The sequence below is a fragment of the Pantherophis guttatus genome, chromosome 2 (assembly GCF_059756535.1).
Source record: "Pantherophis guttatus breed Tessera chromosome 2, ASM5975653v1, whole genome shotgun sequence".
NCBI classification, from domain to species: Eukaryota; Metazoa; Chordata; class Lepidosauria; order Squamata; family Colubridae; genus Pantherophis; species Pantherophis guttatus.
Genome location: NC_142064.1, coordinates 93,382,038 through 93,399,571, shown reverse-complemented (window position 1 = coordinate 93,399,571; position 17,534 = coordinate 93,382,038). Strand labels below are relative to the sequence as shown.

Below are 17,534 nucleotides of genomic sequence, written 5' to 3'. Positions count from 1 at the left end.
AAACAGACTGTCGGTTTTGCAGAGACAAAGAAGATTCTAGATAGCTGTAGAAAAATGTGGCAGCTAATGGTTTCTGGAATGAGCCCATTTCCAATTGGACTCCATTATGATCTATTAATTTAGGAATATGTGAATTTCTACTTTAGAGAATCCAGCACTTGGATTAGATGTTTCAGTATGATTATGCTTTGACATCATCATGTAGATTTTTATAACATCCAGTAGCTATGAAACATTACTGTCACCGAGTGGGGTCAACCAAACTTCTTGAAAGCTACAACTGCATAAACTAATAAATTAAAGGTGATAAAATACGTGGGGCACAAAAAAAGCACTGATATTTTTAAAATATTAGTGGTTCTGGGTTTGTTTCGGTATTTTTTGGTAATTTTGTGTTAGGGTTTTATGTATTCATTCACTATGAAGCCAAACAAAACATTATTGGTTATCGAGTTTGTTATATTTATTGTATACTTTCTTCATTTTTCTTTATTTCCAGGGCATATTACAAAATAAAACATTAGCATACACTACTTTCTACATTTTCATTCTTCAGGATTTCTACATGTTTGTATAGGTCTCAGAGGTAGTCCAGAAAGTAGGTGGCCCTTCCAAAGTGCCCACCCTGCTAATTTAAAGTAGAGAGATAAAAAATCGAATTGGAAGAAGGGCTTTTGTACCTGCCAAAAGGAGCATCTGTAGAAATCACAATGCATGCAAACTTTGCATTAGAGAGGTATAGTATTAACATTTCCTCCTTATAATCATTATACATGACAGTATCAGCCCTTAAAGCAGCATTAAGTCCATTCCCTCACCTTTTTTATTAAAATGCTCTTAACAATAAAGAATAAATCAGGAAAATATGCAAAGATAACAACATTACACAAATGGAAAGCTCAACATTTTTATTTTATTGATTTAATGTCTGTACCAAGAACAAACAAACAAACCACTATCAGAATAAAATTGCGGTGCTGAAAAATGTGAATACAAAAATTAAAACCAAGGTTAAACAGAAAAACAATAAGGCAATAGCTTGAGCTGGAATGCGCATCCCTCATGAGAGAGTTCCATGACTGGTCTGCTGCTATTGAGAAGGCTCTATTCCTGGCCACCATATCTTGAGCTAAAACTATTGTTCAAACTGATCTTACTGCATAGGGATATGCTATGGAGGCAGGTTTTAAACTGCCAGACTCTGAAGCTGTTTAGGGCTGGAGAGTATCATATACTTAAATGAGGCCCTGCCTCATACTTAAATGAGCACTAACGTAGTACTCCTGGGCCTGATACCCTATAGGCCATTTTAGCATCCAATTTAATAACTGAGTAGCTGTTTTCTGCACTTTGGGGCAATTTAGTAATCCAGCCAAGAAATGGTAAATATTAGGTGTTACTGAAACTAAGCAATCCCAATATAAATAGGGTGGAAATGCAAGCCTAAGTTTGGGACAGGCCTTCCTTGCCATTCAGGCCATTTCTGCCTCTAATGATAAGGCTTGAATCAAGGAATGCTCCCAAGTTATATATCTGTTATTTCAGAAGAACCACAATCTTGTCAGCAGGGCATTTTCCGAATTTCCTGGTCTATCCACATTATTTTTATCTTATCTAGGTTCAGGATTTTTGCCCTTATCTAGTCCACCAGTGACTCCAGGCAACTTTCAAGCATCTGTATAATCTTTTTCAGGTTCAGGTGGAAAGGGGAAATAGAGTTCAGGGCCATCAGTATACTGGTTAAGACAGTATTCCAAATCTCTGGATAATTGTTCCCAATGCCTTTATGTAGATATGAACAGCAGGGGAAAAACATTAGAATCAAGCACTTTGGGCCAAAATATAAATGTCTCATTGCCATTCTCTGGTGGCAGCTCTGCAGGTAGAAATAATGCCATTTTAACATATTCCTGTAATTCTCTACGCTGGACCACACTGTAAATATCCTAAGACTTTATTCATACAGATGCATTAAATGCATGTTTGATTTACAATAGGAACATAACTTTCTAAATACACCGAACAACCAAGACATGGAAATGATCAGAAGACAGCCAATCCTAAACTTTAATTTACCAATCAGCTTGGATGACTTTCAAGGATTAGACCAAAATCACAGACAATAAAAGTTATAAACAGGTAAGTCAAAATAGCTTTCAAAATTTCATCCCAGAATCCAATTTCAAAAAATAGAGAATCTGTGTGGAAGAATGCTACTGTTCTCCAGTCCTGCTTGTGGGCTTTAACAAAGCAGGCAAATTGGCACATTATGTACAGAATTTTAGACTAGATGGCCTTTGAGCTAATTCAGCTCATTTGAGCTGTTCCTATAAGAATGTCTTTTTCCAATAATATATGTTCTTTTCACAATAAACATAGTTATATATAACTGAAGGGAAAGGGATCATACAAGGAAGTTTCTTTAATGACTGCAACTCAAATCCAACACCAAATATATTTGAAATGTGTAGCTCAGCACTTACCTATAAAGACTCCATTCCCTTATTACTAAGTTGTTTACATGCAAATAGACTCTAATATGTGCAACGTTAATACCTGCTATTATGTTATCATTCTTAAAGTAAAAGTAAACAGCATTCTTTTAAACTCTTTCTTATAATGGAACAAAAAAACTATATGGATGTTAATATAAACTAATTTTTTCTGGATGCCCCAGTCAAAAAAATTGCCAATCAAATTATCAAGAACTCATCTATGTGCACTAACTGATAAAGCACACATTGAAACATGTGAGAAGTCTAAATGCAATCGCATAGGAAGGGTAATATAGGTGTTATAGAATAACAGGAATTTGTGTGATAACATAAATGAAATAATTGACTGATTGGTGTTGACTCTAAAATGACCATGTAGATACATTTCTAGGATGATCCCTTGAGGTCCCCAAAAAGTGCATTCATTGCTGGCTGTCCACTTTTCTTTCCTTCCGCTTTTCCCAGTATTATAGATTTCTCAAAGGAGCTGGGTCTTCACGAAATGTGTCCAAATATAATCATTTGAGACTAGTCATTTGTGCCTCAAATGAGAACTCTGAATTGAGATGTTTTGTGATCCAGTTATTTGCTTTCTTGGCTATTCATAGTATTCAAGAATCTTCTCCAACAGGAATTCTATCCCTGCTTTTCCAAAATCCAACTTTTGTTTCATTGAGGGCCCAAGAAAAAATCATTGCCTGCACGATTCTAACATTTGTACATAAAAACATGTCATGGAATTCGAGTATCTTTTCCAAGGCTTTCACTACTGCCTTACAAAGTACAAGTCTGCATTTTTTCACTGACTCTGCTTTACTCTAATAATAAACCTATTTCTCGTAATCATACATTGTTTACAGAATAGCAGGCCTTTACCTGCATCCAGAGTTCATTTATATTTTCCCATCTAAAAAGAATGGATTGCACCAGCTACATTTGGAGATAGATCAATGAATTTTAAATGTAATGATTCTGTTACCTATTGTTTTCCTCTAACAGGACAATATGAAAAGTGTGTGTTTTATATTATTTTAAGGCATTTATATCTCTCACGCTGTGCAAAGAAATCTGGACACCTCACGTTAAAAAATATTAATTTCTGTTATTAACCGAGTATGGCTATTATAATTACCACTTCTGTTGATGTTTCTGCGTGTTCTGAAGTAACATGTTCTTGAAGAGATGTTTCCGTATAACCCATTTTTCCACAATATGGACAAGTAAAAGACTGTGGCTGCTCTACAGAGAAAGCTTCCCCACCATAGTACAAATCTGAAATAATAAAGAATATGACAACTGCAGTCAAAACAAATTATCATGTTGGAAATATAGAAAATGTTCTTTTTTAAAAAAGTTTTTAAGAACTACTTAGCTCAACATATAATTTCCTGGACTGAACTTTCTGAATATAAAACTACTAATATATACCATTCAAAAGCAAAAGCAAAATAAACCACATATTACCTCAGCTAGCCAACATTTATATTACCCTATTTCCCCCCACCGTGGTTACTTGTTATAATCACATTATTTTAAACAGCAAGAATCAAGGCTATTGATCAATCTATAACCTGAATTTTTGTACTACACAAATAAATCCAGCCCTACTGAATACTGGTAGCATCTACTTTCTCTTTGCTTCCTGTATTGAGAGCACATGAATGCCAGCAACTATTAAGACATTTTGAAGTAACGATATACATCATTATTTCCTCAAACTCTTACAGCATTTATACAGTCTGACTCCTAGGGAAGGTTCATAACTAAACAAATAAGAGAAAATTTCAAGCTGAAATATAAATAGCCATTATTTGCCTTTGTTCTGAGAAACTGAAATACCCACAGTCCACAGGTAATAACCACTTGTTCAATGACTGTTCAAAGTTAACGGTGATGGTGAAGGAGTAGTAATTACGACCTATTCTTGAAGTTCAAGCAATTGCAGTTTCCCAACGATCGCAATCCAGGTACTTGGTGCCAGACCTGCAATTATGATGTTGCAGCATTCTGCAGTTACATGATTGCAATTTCCAATGTGATTTCAAATTCTTGCTCGCTTCCCTCAAGCAAAGTCATTGGGGAAACTGGCAGGAAATTGGAAGCTACCTCAGCCACATTTTCACCTATCTGAGCTCTGTAGCACCTGCTTGCAGCACTCTGCCCTCCCCCCCCATCCTCTGGAGAACTTACCCCCCCTCCCCCGGTTGCCTGGAATTCCAGTCTCTTCCTGTTTAATGACTGATATGGTCCTGGGGTTATGACAGTGACCAGGACAGCCATCGCTAAGCGATGCAATTACGTGACATTCCACTGTGTGACAGCATCACTTTGCGATGGAAATTCTGGTCCCCATTGTAAAACTCTTTTTAAAAAATATCCTGGCGTATATAACATTCTCAATTCAAATCCAAGTGGAATTATTTGTTATGCCCCCTGACAAATGTTGCACTGAAAATAACATATGCCACCGGTGGGCACTCTGGGCCTTGCAAATCTCCAAATCACCTTTTTTCGTTATCCAAGCTGTTAGTTTCCTGGATCTGCAACATGACCGCTCTCTATGACAGCATGAATATATGTGAGCTCTTACCAGCTATGTGGCCAAAAAACTTCTTAAGCATGAGGACTTTCATGTTATCGGCTATATTTTTGATCTTATGAATATTAAGACGGCATATCCGCAATTGAAGTAACTATATGAGCCCAGGTGGATATTTCCCATTATTTAATTGTGCTAAAGCAGCCTCTTAGCAAAATATTAAATCACAGTTAAGGACCAACAACAATTCTGATCTACTAAAATTTTAAACCTGCAATACAGATAAATTTTAAATTATTAACTTAAATTATAACTACAATTGGGACCAGAATTTCCATTGCTAAGGCAGTTGTTAAGTGAGTTACACCCAATTTTATAACATTTTTTGCCACAGTTGTTAAGTGAATCACGTGAACCTTAAGGAAACCCAGCTTCCTCCATTGCCTTTGCTTGTTGGAAGCTGGTTGAAAAGATCAATTGCAATCACATGATACCACGATGCTGCAACTATCTTAAATACATGCTGTTTGCCAAGCATCTCAATTTTGATCATGTGACCATGGGGAAGTCACTTTTTCCAGTGCTGTTGTAATTTTAAACAGTTGCTAAATGAATGGTTGTAAATTGAGGACTACCTGTATTATTTGCTATTATCAAGGTACAGTTAGAGAGATCGCCACTTTTAGCAGGGAAGAAGCTGCCTTTCCACAAAACAGGGATTATTCCACTAACGCTTTATTGAAAATCATTCTTGCACATAAGACATATTAATCATGGCTTGATAAGTTAATATTTATACAGCATATACATGACACATTGTATCTTACCAGATTTACATTAAATAGGTCATCTAACCCTCCTTAGACCCAATCCTGTAGTTAAGATTCCTTGTAACCAGTCAGGAATCATGGTTTACCAAATCATTGTTCTGTCTGCTATCCCAGTTATGAAAAATTATTTACTCTCACTTCCTACTCCTGGACATTAGCTTAGTATTAGGAACAGATCCAAAATAAAGCCAATCTTCGCCCAGTTTTTCTACTGCTCTCAGTTCTGATCAGCCATCTCCCTTGCACTCACCCATGTACAATGGCTCTAGTCAGGCCATCTGCTTATTTTTATTTATGTTGGTCAACCATGTTTCTGGGGTATCACAGGAGGCGGGAGACGAAATAGAGGGAAACCATTATCAACAGCAGTCTCTCTGAATCATTGCCTGAGTGTCTCATGATTAGCCAAAGCCAAGGTGTACTGTGCACAAATATCTAGTGGCAGGCTAGTGTTAATACACCATCATAAAAAAAGTAAACTGTGGTTTCAAGCTACATTATTTTGTCAAATAATAAATTAAGATTTGATTTTGCTATGGCTTCACAGATGCTGAGTCAAAAATAGCCAATTATATTTCTACCTGCCCACAGATGAAATCTTTTCACCATGTTGAAAAGCGTTCACAAAGTGCCTATAAGAAAGACTGAAGTTAGAAAAAGACAGGCTTTTTTAAAAAAAAAATTACAATCTGTCTTTCTTCCAGACTTAATTCAACAATTTCCCAATTTAAGAGAAGTGCAACATTATTTTGGCCTTTATTAAACATTTATTTAACATTTATTGAATGTGCTGAACTGACAACCATAGTGTAAATTACAACGAACACCTTAGGTAAGTATATTAATAGTAGTAAACTATGATACCTGTATAATAGTAAGGTGACAGCTCTCTTTATATACAGCATGAGAAAGAGATGCTGATATATGACTGGAGCACTGAACAGAAGACTAGAGGACAGAAGGCATGTCCTCTATCCACATTTTTTAAAATTCAGCAGAGATATTATCCTTCTTTAAAAGTCCTTAAAAATATAAAGCTGGACATAACTAAAACTTTGCTGTATAACATACCTAATGACTTTTAAAGTTTGCCTTTGGCTCATACAGGGCCAGTATCCAAACTGCCACAAACCTTCTTTCACATATAGCGAAGAGAAAGTGGCTGATAGAATTGAGAAACACCCAAGCTGTGTAGGCAGACACAGCTCCTGTATTGTAATAAAAGCATTGTACATGAACTGCACTGTCACACGGTTATGAGTTGCACTGAAAGAACAACTAAACAAAAGAAAACAAATTCTTTTGGAGTTGAGGAAGTGTGCTGGATATATGCAGATTTCAATATAAAGTTAGATGAAAAATTAAATGGCGTAAAATAATTGACACAACAGCATGACTCACTCCACCAAAGCCACGTCAATCAGCTGTGATGAGATGCCAAAAAGGTTACCCATCATCAATTACAGCCTCTTTCTTGATGTGTTGGTTGATGGCATAATACCAGCCCTTAGCAAAATGCAGCCAACTCCTGGCAGGCTGCCCAGGGCTCAGCGGGTATGTTCAACTATTCCTTCATTGCCTCGGCCAGGTAATATGCTAGGACTGGCTCAATGTCATCGTGGCAGATGGTCTGGTTGCTTTTCTTTTCCCTAACTGTGCCTGAGTTCTGCTCCACAATCTCAGTACCTTTAGCCACGTTGCCTTCTGAAGGAAATCTGGGTTGCTGTTAGAAAGCCTTTCTGCCTCCTCCCTTCTAAACCTTTGTTTTCTTCATTTGTCCTTTATTTTCTTTACAAACCTGGTTTACCACCTCAACTTTGTATTTTTTCTGACGTTTTTGGATTATCTGCTCTGCAGTAATATGAAATCTAGAAGGGTTTTCTTTTACAGGAACGGTGGGTACGTGATTATAAATTGTTTTGGATAAATTCTACACAGTAGCTGGATTAGATGTTATTACAAAGGACTGGAAATAATTTTAAAAATATAATTTATGAATCTAGTTATGTAAAATCAAGGTGGAATTAAACACACAATAACAAAGAGTTTATATAATTAATAGTTAAATCACTGGACTAGAAGTTGAGAAGGGGCGTTGGTCTTACCTGAGATGCACCTTCTCGTTGGGTGGAGACAGCAGCCAGGATGGGTTGTATCCGCCCAATCAGATTGATGGACTGAGTCTGTCATCAGTGTTAAATCCCACACTTGTTGCTGGGTAGAACAGCTTTTGGTGAAGACTAGGAACCAACAGACTCAGTGTGTGGGAGAAGGAGAAACAGGTAAGCGGAGGCCAGATAGAGAGAGAGAGACCAGACTGGTGCAGGGAGGGTCTGGCTGCTGTCTCCACCCAACGAGAAGGTGCGTCTCAGGTAGGACCAACGCCCCTTCTCCATTGTGGGTGGAGACAACAGCCAGGATGGGACATACCCAAGTTCACTGTCCCAAAACCTGGGGGGAGGGGGGGGACGACCAGGCTGGTCAGAAGAACCCTCCCCGGAAATGACCCATTGCAGCACCCGTCATCCAAATGTGGCCTCTGCTGACGCAAATTTGTCCAGTTTATAGTGGTGTATGAGGGGGCCCGGCAAAGTCCATGTAGCAGCCCTGCAGATTTCAAGCAATGGTGCTTGTGTGGCCCAGGCTGCCGCCGTAGCCGCACTGCGGGTGGAATGCGCTGTCAAATGGGGAGGCCTCGGAAGAGAACGGAGATTGTAGGCTGAGGCAGTAGTCTGTCGAATCCAGCGACCGATGGTCAACGATGAAACCTTGCAACCCAGGGAAAAGGGCAAGAAGGATACAAACAGCGACTCCGATCTACGGATGGTAGCCGTCCTCTTAAGGTAAATCCATAATGCCCGCCTGACGTCTAAAGTATGCCAACGCTGCTCCTGAGGATGAGTAGGCCGAGGGCAGAAGTTAGGGAGAATAAGCTCCTGCGTGCGGTGGAAAGTTAAGTTGACCTTCGGAACGAAGGTAGGGTCCAGGCGAAGGACCACACGATCCGCGTGGAACACACTGAGGTCATCACGAGCGGACAAGGCTGCAATCTCCGATATGCGGCGAGCCGAGGTTATGGCCACCAGGAAGGCGACCTTGCACAATAGCCTGAGGCTAGTAGTCCGCAAAGGCTTGTATGAAGGTCCCATAAGCGAGTCCAAACGGAAGGTCCCAGGTAGGGTATCTATGTAACACCGGTGGACACAGATTAGCGGCGCCACGGAGAAAGCGACGAATCAGAGGATGCTGCGCCAATGACGACAAGGATCCGCAGGTAAGTACAGAAGAGATCACAGCCACCTGTTGACGCAAGGTATTAGGAGAAAGCCCCTCGGAAAGGAAAACCAGGATGTTCACGATGGATGCCTGAAGAGCGGGCACCCCATTCTAGTCACACCATGCACAGAATGCTCACCAGGTAGCAAAACAAATGTGGTCTGTAGATGGACGCCACGAAGCCTGGATCATCCGAATAATGTCCGCTGGAATGTCCGCGCCCCTCAAAGTGCGCCGCTCAACCTCCAAGCGGTCAGATTGAGCCAAGGAAGATCCGGATGGCCCAGGGCGCTCTGCATCAGAGTGTCCTCTCTGAGAGGGATGCACCAAGAGGGAGCAATCGAGAGGGAGACTAGGTCCGCAAACCAGGGCCTCCGAGGCCAATGAGGGGCCAGGTGAATCACCTCCGCCCGTTCCAACAGGAGCTTGCGGATGACCTTGGGAAGGAGGGACGTCGGCAGAAAGGCGTACAGAAGACCCCTCGGCCACAGGGCCCGAAAAGCGTCGGTGGCCTCCGCCTGAGGCTCTGGGTACCTGGCAAAAAAGCGTGGAAGATGAGCAATTGAGTGCGTTGCAAATAGATCGACGACTGGAGCACCGAACCGAAGGACCAGTTCCTGGAAGATACGTGGATGGAGGTGCCACTCCGCATTGTCCATCTGCTGACGGCTCAGCCAATCCGCCTGAGTATTGGCGACCCCGGATATGTGCTCTACCCGAAGGGAGTTGAGGTGTCGTTCCGCCCAGAGACCCAATTTCATGGCTACAGACAACAGGGACTTGGACCTGGTGCCCCCTAATCTGTTCAAGTGCGCCTTGGCCGTAACATTGTCCGTGAGGACGAGAACATGGGTCCCAGAAACTAGGTGACAAAATGCCCTGAGGGTGAGGAAGATTGCCTGAAACTCCAATCAACTGATTGGCCAACGAGCCTCCAAGTCGGTCCACGTCCCCTGCGCAATCTGACCTTGGCAATGAGCTCCCCAGCCCCGAAGACTGGCATCCTATGTCACCACCACTCTCTGGGGCTCGAAAAAGAGACAACCCTCTGAGGGGGAACCGGAATCTATCGGGATGACGTGCCTCTCCCCGCCTTCTGCAACGGTAAGAGAAACCATTGAAGCTCCCGGGTGTGCAACTGTGCCCAGGGAACTATCGAGATGGCTGAAATCATCTTCCCCAAAAGTTACGCAAGGACAAAAGGCAAGACCGTTCTACACCCTTCAACCCTAGAGACCAGAGCCCGCAAGCTGTCCTGTCGTTCTGGAGATTGATAAACCCTACCTTTCATTGAATTAATCAGGGCCCCCAAATAGAGGAGACAGATAGTGGGAACAAGATGGCTCTTTTCCAAATTGATAGAAAAACCATGAGATGCCAGGGTTTCAAGGGTCAGCTGGACGTCCGCCACTGCCTGCTAAGGGGAGGACGACAAAACTAGGATATTGTCTAAATAGCACAGAAGTCTAACAGAACAGCCCCTGAGGGACGCCGCCAAGGCAGCCAAGATCTTCGTAAAGGTGCGGGGGCGGAGGAAAGGCCAAAGGACAAAGCCCTGTACTGGTAATGAACCCCCCCGTAGCAAAATCTCAGATACCGTCTATGGGAGGCGAGGAAAGGGATGTGTAAATAGGCCTCTGTGAGGTCTATGGAAGAGAGGAAATCGCCCTTCCTAACACCATTGAGAATAGAGCGTAAAGATTACATCTTAAATTTTCGGTATATGACATACCTATTCAAACGTTTAAGGTCCAGAATGGGTCTCCACCCCCCCCCGATGACTTAGGTACTAGAAAAACCCAGGAATAAAAACCCGTCCCCTTTTGATCGACTGGCACTAGTTGGATAGCCCTGATCGAAAGGAGATGCTGAACTGCTGAGTCCATAAGAGACCTTTTTTCGATGTTGCGAGAAAGCGGATAGCAGACAAAGGTACTCGCGCGAGGGAGAAGTTCAATGGCCAATCCAGATCGTAAGGTGGCCTGGACCCATTGGTCAGAAGTGGATTCCTCCCAAACAGCTGTGAAGAGGGTCAATCTGCCGCCAATGGGAGGATCCGGGATGCAATCAACGATGGCATCGGAAGGAACGACCTCCTCCCCCTTGAAAGGGCTGTTTGGATACAAAAGACTTCCCCCGACTGATCTATCCTGTGAGCCCCATTGCCTATTAAAGGCACCATACAGTCTAGACGAAGGGAAGGAGGAAGAACACCCCCCCATCAGCACCTTGAAACTGGAAACGGGAGGCATACGGTGAGAACTACGAATCCCCTCTACGACAGACCGCCACCAACATTCTTCTTATCTCTAGCCTTGGTGAGGAAGGGATCTAGAGGGTCACCAAACAATTTTGACCCCCCAAAGGGGACCGACGCCAAGCACCACTTATGCCTGGCGTCCGCTTGCCAGTGACAGAGCCAGACTAAACGCCGGGCAGCAACAGTGGAAGCCAGAGACTTGACGGCAAATCTGGCAGCATTAAGAGTGGAGTCCGCTGAAAATTGGATGGCCACTACAATCTTGTTCAGGTCCTGCCTACCTCGTGTGTCCTCAGGAGGTAATTTCTCTTGTAGTTGACATAACTGGAGCAGAGTGGTACGGTTGAAGAAGGATGCTGTGGTCGCCGTTCTAATCGCCCAGGCTGACCCAATGCGCCCTCTGGAGAACCAAGTCCAAGCGGCGCTCGTTGGGACGAAGACCCTCATCGGGTTTCCCCGGAACATTGGCGTTGGGCAACAAGGCAGCAACAGGAGCATCAACAGAAGGTATTTGGAGGAGAGAGTCCAAATCCGCTGCGTTGTGAAAATTCTTCCGGTCATTTGATGAGGGAAGGGGTGCAGAACCCGGAAATGTCCACTGCCTTTTCACAACAACCAAGAAGAGAGGTAGAGTAGGGATAGACATTACAGGTCTGGATGGCTCCGCAAACATAGGATCCAAGGAACCAGAAGAAGAGGCAGGCACCGGGTCAGCGTTAGGCGAGGATAGCCGAGCCGTATTGACGGCCTTGAAGAGTAAAGACTTAAACAATGATTGTGGAAAAAGTCCGGTAAAGGCCGGCTGGTCTAGAGGAAGGTTCTCATCTTCCGACAAGCCGGAGTCGCTATAATCGACATCTGTCAATGCTGAAGGATGGCTCGAGTGAGAACATGTAGGAGAGTCGAGAGCCCGGGCCGATTGAGAACACTCCAGAATTCTCCGCTCCGGAGAAACAGAAGAGGCCGACCTCACTCATCCATGCCGGCTGGAAGGACAGAACCCTGCGGCCAGGGACTTTTGCACTGCAGCTTCAATGAGCTGTTGAAGTTGGCCTGGAAGAAGTTGATAAGGAACCGCCTCAGGAGGTGGGGTGGCAGCAGATGCCAAAGTAGAAGAGCCCTGCAAAACCACAGGTTCCAAGGATGCTGGCTGTGTTGAGGAACCGGAGCCCCACAGGTCAGCAGTGGAAATGGCAACGGGTCAGTCCCGAAGTGACAGCTGATCAGGAGTAGCAGGCCGAGGAACACCATAAGGGTCCAAAGGTCCAACAGCAGCAGGAGCCTGAAGACCAGTTGAGGCAATATGGGCGCTAGCTTTGTCACAAAGCTTAGTTAAAACTTTGTCCCTCCGTTTCTCAGCCTCCTGGGCTGGTAGTTGGGTAACAGACTAGTTGTCTGATTGGCCATGATCCCTAGCACCGGCCCTCCGGCCGTGCTTAGACTTTTCCAAGGCCTTGGGCATCGAGGCAGCAACCAGGCAAGCGATGCAGGCAGACAGGCCAAGTCTGGAATAACAGCCCAGGGATTAGTGGGAGCACAGCAACTCCACAAAAATGGCCACTGGGCTAGAAGGCTGCCCAAATTACAAACGGGAGCGCAGAAACTCCACAAAATGGCCGCCGATCCTCAAAGGCGAGCCAAACAAAATGGCGGCCGTCAATGAGCCCACTGTTAGAGAGTTCACTCCAAACGAGCCGCTCATTGTCAATAAGGGGAGCGCGAAGCTCCACTAAATGCGTGGCCAGTTGTTAAATTAGTCGCATGGATGACAAAACCGCTCTAGAGATCACTCCAAATGGGCCGCTCACTGTCAATAACAGGAGTGCAAAGCTCCACTAAATGCGCAGCCAGCTGGTCACGCAGCCCGAGAGGCTGTTGTCCAGTGAGTCCAAAGTCCGCTGGCAATGCAAAGTACAAAGGAGGCTTGACGCTATGAGGAAACTTTCCAAATAAGCCGATGCAGAGAGTCTCGGCGCAAAAAACAATTCAAAATGGCCACCGCTGCTTTGCCAGCTTGAAAGTCCCTTCCAAACTGTCAGATCGTGAGGCAGAGCAGTGCGCTGATAGACCCGATTGTGAGGGAAACACAGTAATCACAGTGCCCCAAAACTGCTCAATAGCCGAAGGCCGCCCTCCCAGAGGGAGGCAGGCAAACGAAAAACACCCCCAGCCACCAGTCACAGCCAGCCACGGGGAAGAAAGTCCAAGGCAAGTGATAACACTCACAAACGAAGTCAGAAGAATCCAAAGTCAGCCAGAATGTCAAGGAGAAGTAATCCGTAGTCAATATTTGTTGTTTTTAACAGTCGCTTGGTCGCTTGTCGTTGTGAGCCGCCCTGAGTCCTTGGAGATAGGGTGGCATACAAATTTTATAAAATAAAATAAATAAATAAATAACCACCATCTGGTACTTTTTGGGTTGAATTAAACATTTCACTTACTTTCTAATTCAACACCCCTTACCCCATTTTTTAAAATCATCTACTGTACTATTTAAATATTAAGATAAATTCACCAAGATGGAAGGGTAGATGACTTTATCATGTTAGTTATCTAATTATAGAAAATAAAGCCATCATTATGGAATACTGTATATACAAACAGAGGGAGTGAGCAGATGTTCCAAGCCCATTTTACAGGTAGTCTAGTTTAGCTACTGCCTCTTTTAGCAACCGTTTGGAATTGCAATGGTAATGAAAAAGTAGCTTTGCAACCAGTTCACATATTTACAGCCTTTGCAGATGTGCAAAGCAAAAGAAAGCTGAAGTAACATAAAAAACACAGCTGCCATTTCAATGACCACTTCATTTAACAACCAAATTGCCGGTCCCAATTGTAGCTGCTAAGCAAGGACAACCTATACTGTTTTATCTTCAAAAACACCACATAGGTCATCCGATGAGTTCATTGCAAACATTTGAGAAATAGTCTTTTATTGTTTTACTGGCAAAGGTACAGGTAGCTGTCGACTTACAACAAATGAGACCAAAATTTCCGTTGCTAAGCAATGCAATTGTAAAGCAAGACTCTGTCACTTAGTGATGGCAATCCCTATAGTCCCATTTGCTGTTGTTAACTGAATCCCATAGTCATTAGGTGAGGCAACTTCCTGCTGGCTTCCATGACCAAACTCAGTGGGGAAGCAATCAGGAAGTTGCAGCCAGGTTAACCTATTGGCTTCCCCATTGTCTTTCTGGGGAAGCCAACAGGGAAAATTGAAAATCACAATCATGTAATTGCACTTGGCAACCAATAGTAAACTCAACAGTGTTGCCAGGCACCCAGATTGGGATCACCTGACCATGAGGTGCAGGAACAGCTGGAACTCCAAGGATCAGTTGTAACCACACCTTCGTAACTTGGGATAATCTCTGACCAAATGGTTGTAGATTGAGCTCAACTGATTATGAGAGCCAGTTTGGTGTAGTGGTTGAAGTGCTAACCTAAAAAGCAGGAGACTGTGAATGCTAGTCCTCCCTTAGGCAGAGCTGGCTGGGTAACTGAGCAAGTCACTCTCTTTCAGTCAAGGACACCCCACCATGGGGTTGTTGTTGCAGGAAAAATAGAAGGCAAAAATACCAAATATGTTAGCTGTCTTGAGGTGACAATGAATACACAAACACATACACGCACAGGTGAGATAAAAATATAATAACGTAATAATGCTCAAATATAATTAAATGCATTTATTTCTATCTTTCTTATCAATGTTGGAAAGAGTGTAATAAAGCTGCAAATTGCTAATATTTAGTCTTTTCTGTGACTCAGTATCACTGCCTAAATTCCAGACATCCCAGCCTACAGGGTTTTAAAGGAAAAACATTTGTCTTCCATTTCTCACATAGAAGCACTGCTACTATCTCCTCTAAGGAAAGAGCAGAGCTGTGAAAAAAAATCTCTCAGTGCTAAGCTACTGTATCAGCAAACTTCTGATTTTTTTTTTGTATAGCCAAAATGCTCTTGCCTTCCCCTTCCAATGTCACTGCTGGGGTTTCTGTAATTGTTTCTAAATCTTCCAGCCCCCCCACCCCCCAAAAAAAGTCATTTTCAGGGAAAAGGTCTGTTACCCATCTGTTCAAAATTGGTATGAACTTGTCATTTCTTTTCCTGTTTGTAAACAGTAACAGTTGAAGCGCTCATCAAAGTGCTCACAGCAAATTTAGTAAGAGACATATCACAGGGAATGTATGCTGAGACAATAGGACCTACATAATGACAATGATATAATACTGGGGCGTGCACACACACACACACAAACACACATACACACAAACATAGATACATATATACACACTCCTAAGCAAAAGAACTGAAGACCTAGGGTACAATTTGATGCAAGATCAAAGTAACCTAATGAAGAGAGAAACATGGTAACAAAGGAAAAGTAGGAAGAAAAAACATGGAATGATAAGAAAAGTAGGGAGAAAAACAAGTCACAAAATTCTCTCACTAATTCTAAAATGCTTTACTGTATACTTTATTGTTTAGATGAGAGAACTGGGAAAAAGCATGTATAAGCAAAGTATTATGTAAAGATATTCTTTTCCTCCCAGAGCACTCTGATACAATAGTCTCAATTAATTTTTGCCGGCAGCTACAAATTGGATTTTTCAATCGCTAAATCGCTACATCTTTCCTGTACATTCGTAATTTCTATTATAGTCCAAAACCAGTATAAAAGTAACCGCCTGATTTAAACTTCATCTGTGTTAAGAAAAACCCAGACAGACATTCCTAACACAGTTTTTTGACAAAATATTATAGCCTGAAGACATTCATAGAATTAAGCATCCCACTAATCTACCAAGTTGCCATGATTTGCATAAGCCTAAAAAGGCTTTCAGGCTGGGCAACTGCAAACTTTTCTATATCAAATTTAAAATGATAGGTATTCATTTTGTTGTGCTTTGTGTCAAGACCTTCCAGTGTCTCATTGCCATTTCCCACTGTGTTCTTGACCTGGAAAATAAAAAGAAAAGCTAAATTTATGCTGAGTGACTTGGAGCAAGTCACATTCTCTTATCCCAGCTACCCCATAAGGTTGTTGTTACAGGGGAAAATAGGAAAGAGCAGCCAGTCTTCCAACTGGTCCATAAGCCCATACTTCTCACTGACTTAATCAGATTCAGTTATTTTATTTTATTTGTACTTTTAGTTTGTTTTGTGAGGTCTCCCTTATTTTGGCTATGTCCTATGGCAGAATTCACCAGAGAAAGCAATTTTGCTGGGAAGATTTAGCGGATGGCTTGACACCATCAAAGCTGGCACCAGCCACAGCATAGAAAAACTCAAAGAAGCAGTGCAAGATCGAAAGATGTGGAGAGACCTGCCCAAAGAATCCCCAAGAGTCAGACACGACGGAATGGATCATCATCATCATATATGTGAGAGCCATTTAGTGCAATGATTAAGATACCAGGTAAGAAACTGTGAGTTCCAATCCCACTTTAGGCTCAAGTCCAGCTGGTGACTCTGGGCCAGTTCCTCTGTCTCAACCCTAAGGAGGAGGCAAGGACAAACCACTTCAGAAAATATTGTCATGAAAACTGGGACTTTTTGTGTAGTTGATAGGAGCCAAGACTGACTTAAAGGCACCCTTGCACACAGGTGCGTAAACACACAAATGGGTATGCATATATGTGGTGTGTGCGTGTGTAAAGAGATTTCCAAAACTGTTTTTCTTTTCATTCCATGTGTGTGTGTGTGTGTGTGTAGGGTATGAAAAGAAAAACAGTTTTGGTAATCCCTGTTTAAAAAGGAGCCCACATTTTCTTATTAAAACAAGTTCTTAGTGTCAAAAAACCTATTTCTTCACAGGAAGCACATTCTCATAGCCATATTCAAAATAGAATTTGCGACATATCATTTTTGGCCTTTTGACTTAAAAGAAAAATCAACATGACTATATTACTATTATAGGTTTCGGGGTGAAGTACCACCAGTATGCTGATGACACCCAGCTGTATATCTCCACCCCGGACCACCCCAATGATGCCCTTGAAGTGATGTCCCGGTGCCTGGAGGCTGTACGGATCTGGATGGGGAGGAACAGACTCAGGCTCAACCCATCCAAGACCGAGTGGCTGTGGTTTCCAACATCCCGATATGGTCAGTTGATGCCATCACTGACTATT

General features: G+C 42.6%; 1 protein-coding gene across 2 annotated transcripts in view; it reads right to left on the bottom strand.

Moving 5' to 3' along the window:
• KCMF1 (potassium channel modulatory factor 1) overlaps positions 1-17,534 on the bottom strand; it is a 58,052-nt gene that overhangs the window by 9,610 nt on the left and 30,908 nt on the right. For both annotated transcript variants that reach the window (XM_034410685.3, XM_034410686.3), the window contains exon 3: positions 3,628-3,767. In XM_034410685.3, the coding sequence (XP_034266576.1) occupies positions 3,628-3,767 (140 nt within the window). The remainder of the gene's footprint in view (positions 1-3,627; positions 3,768-17,534) is intronic.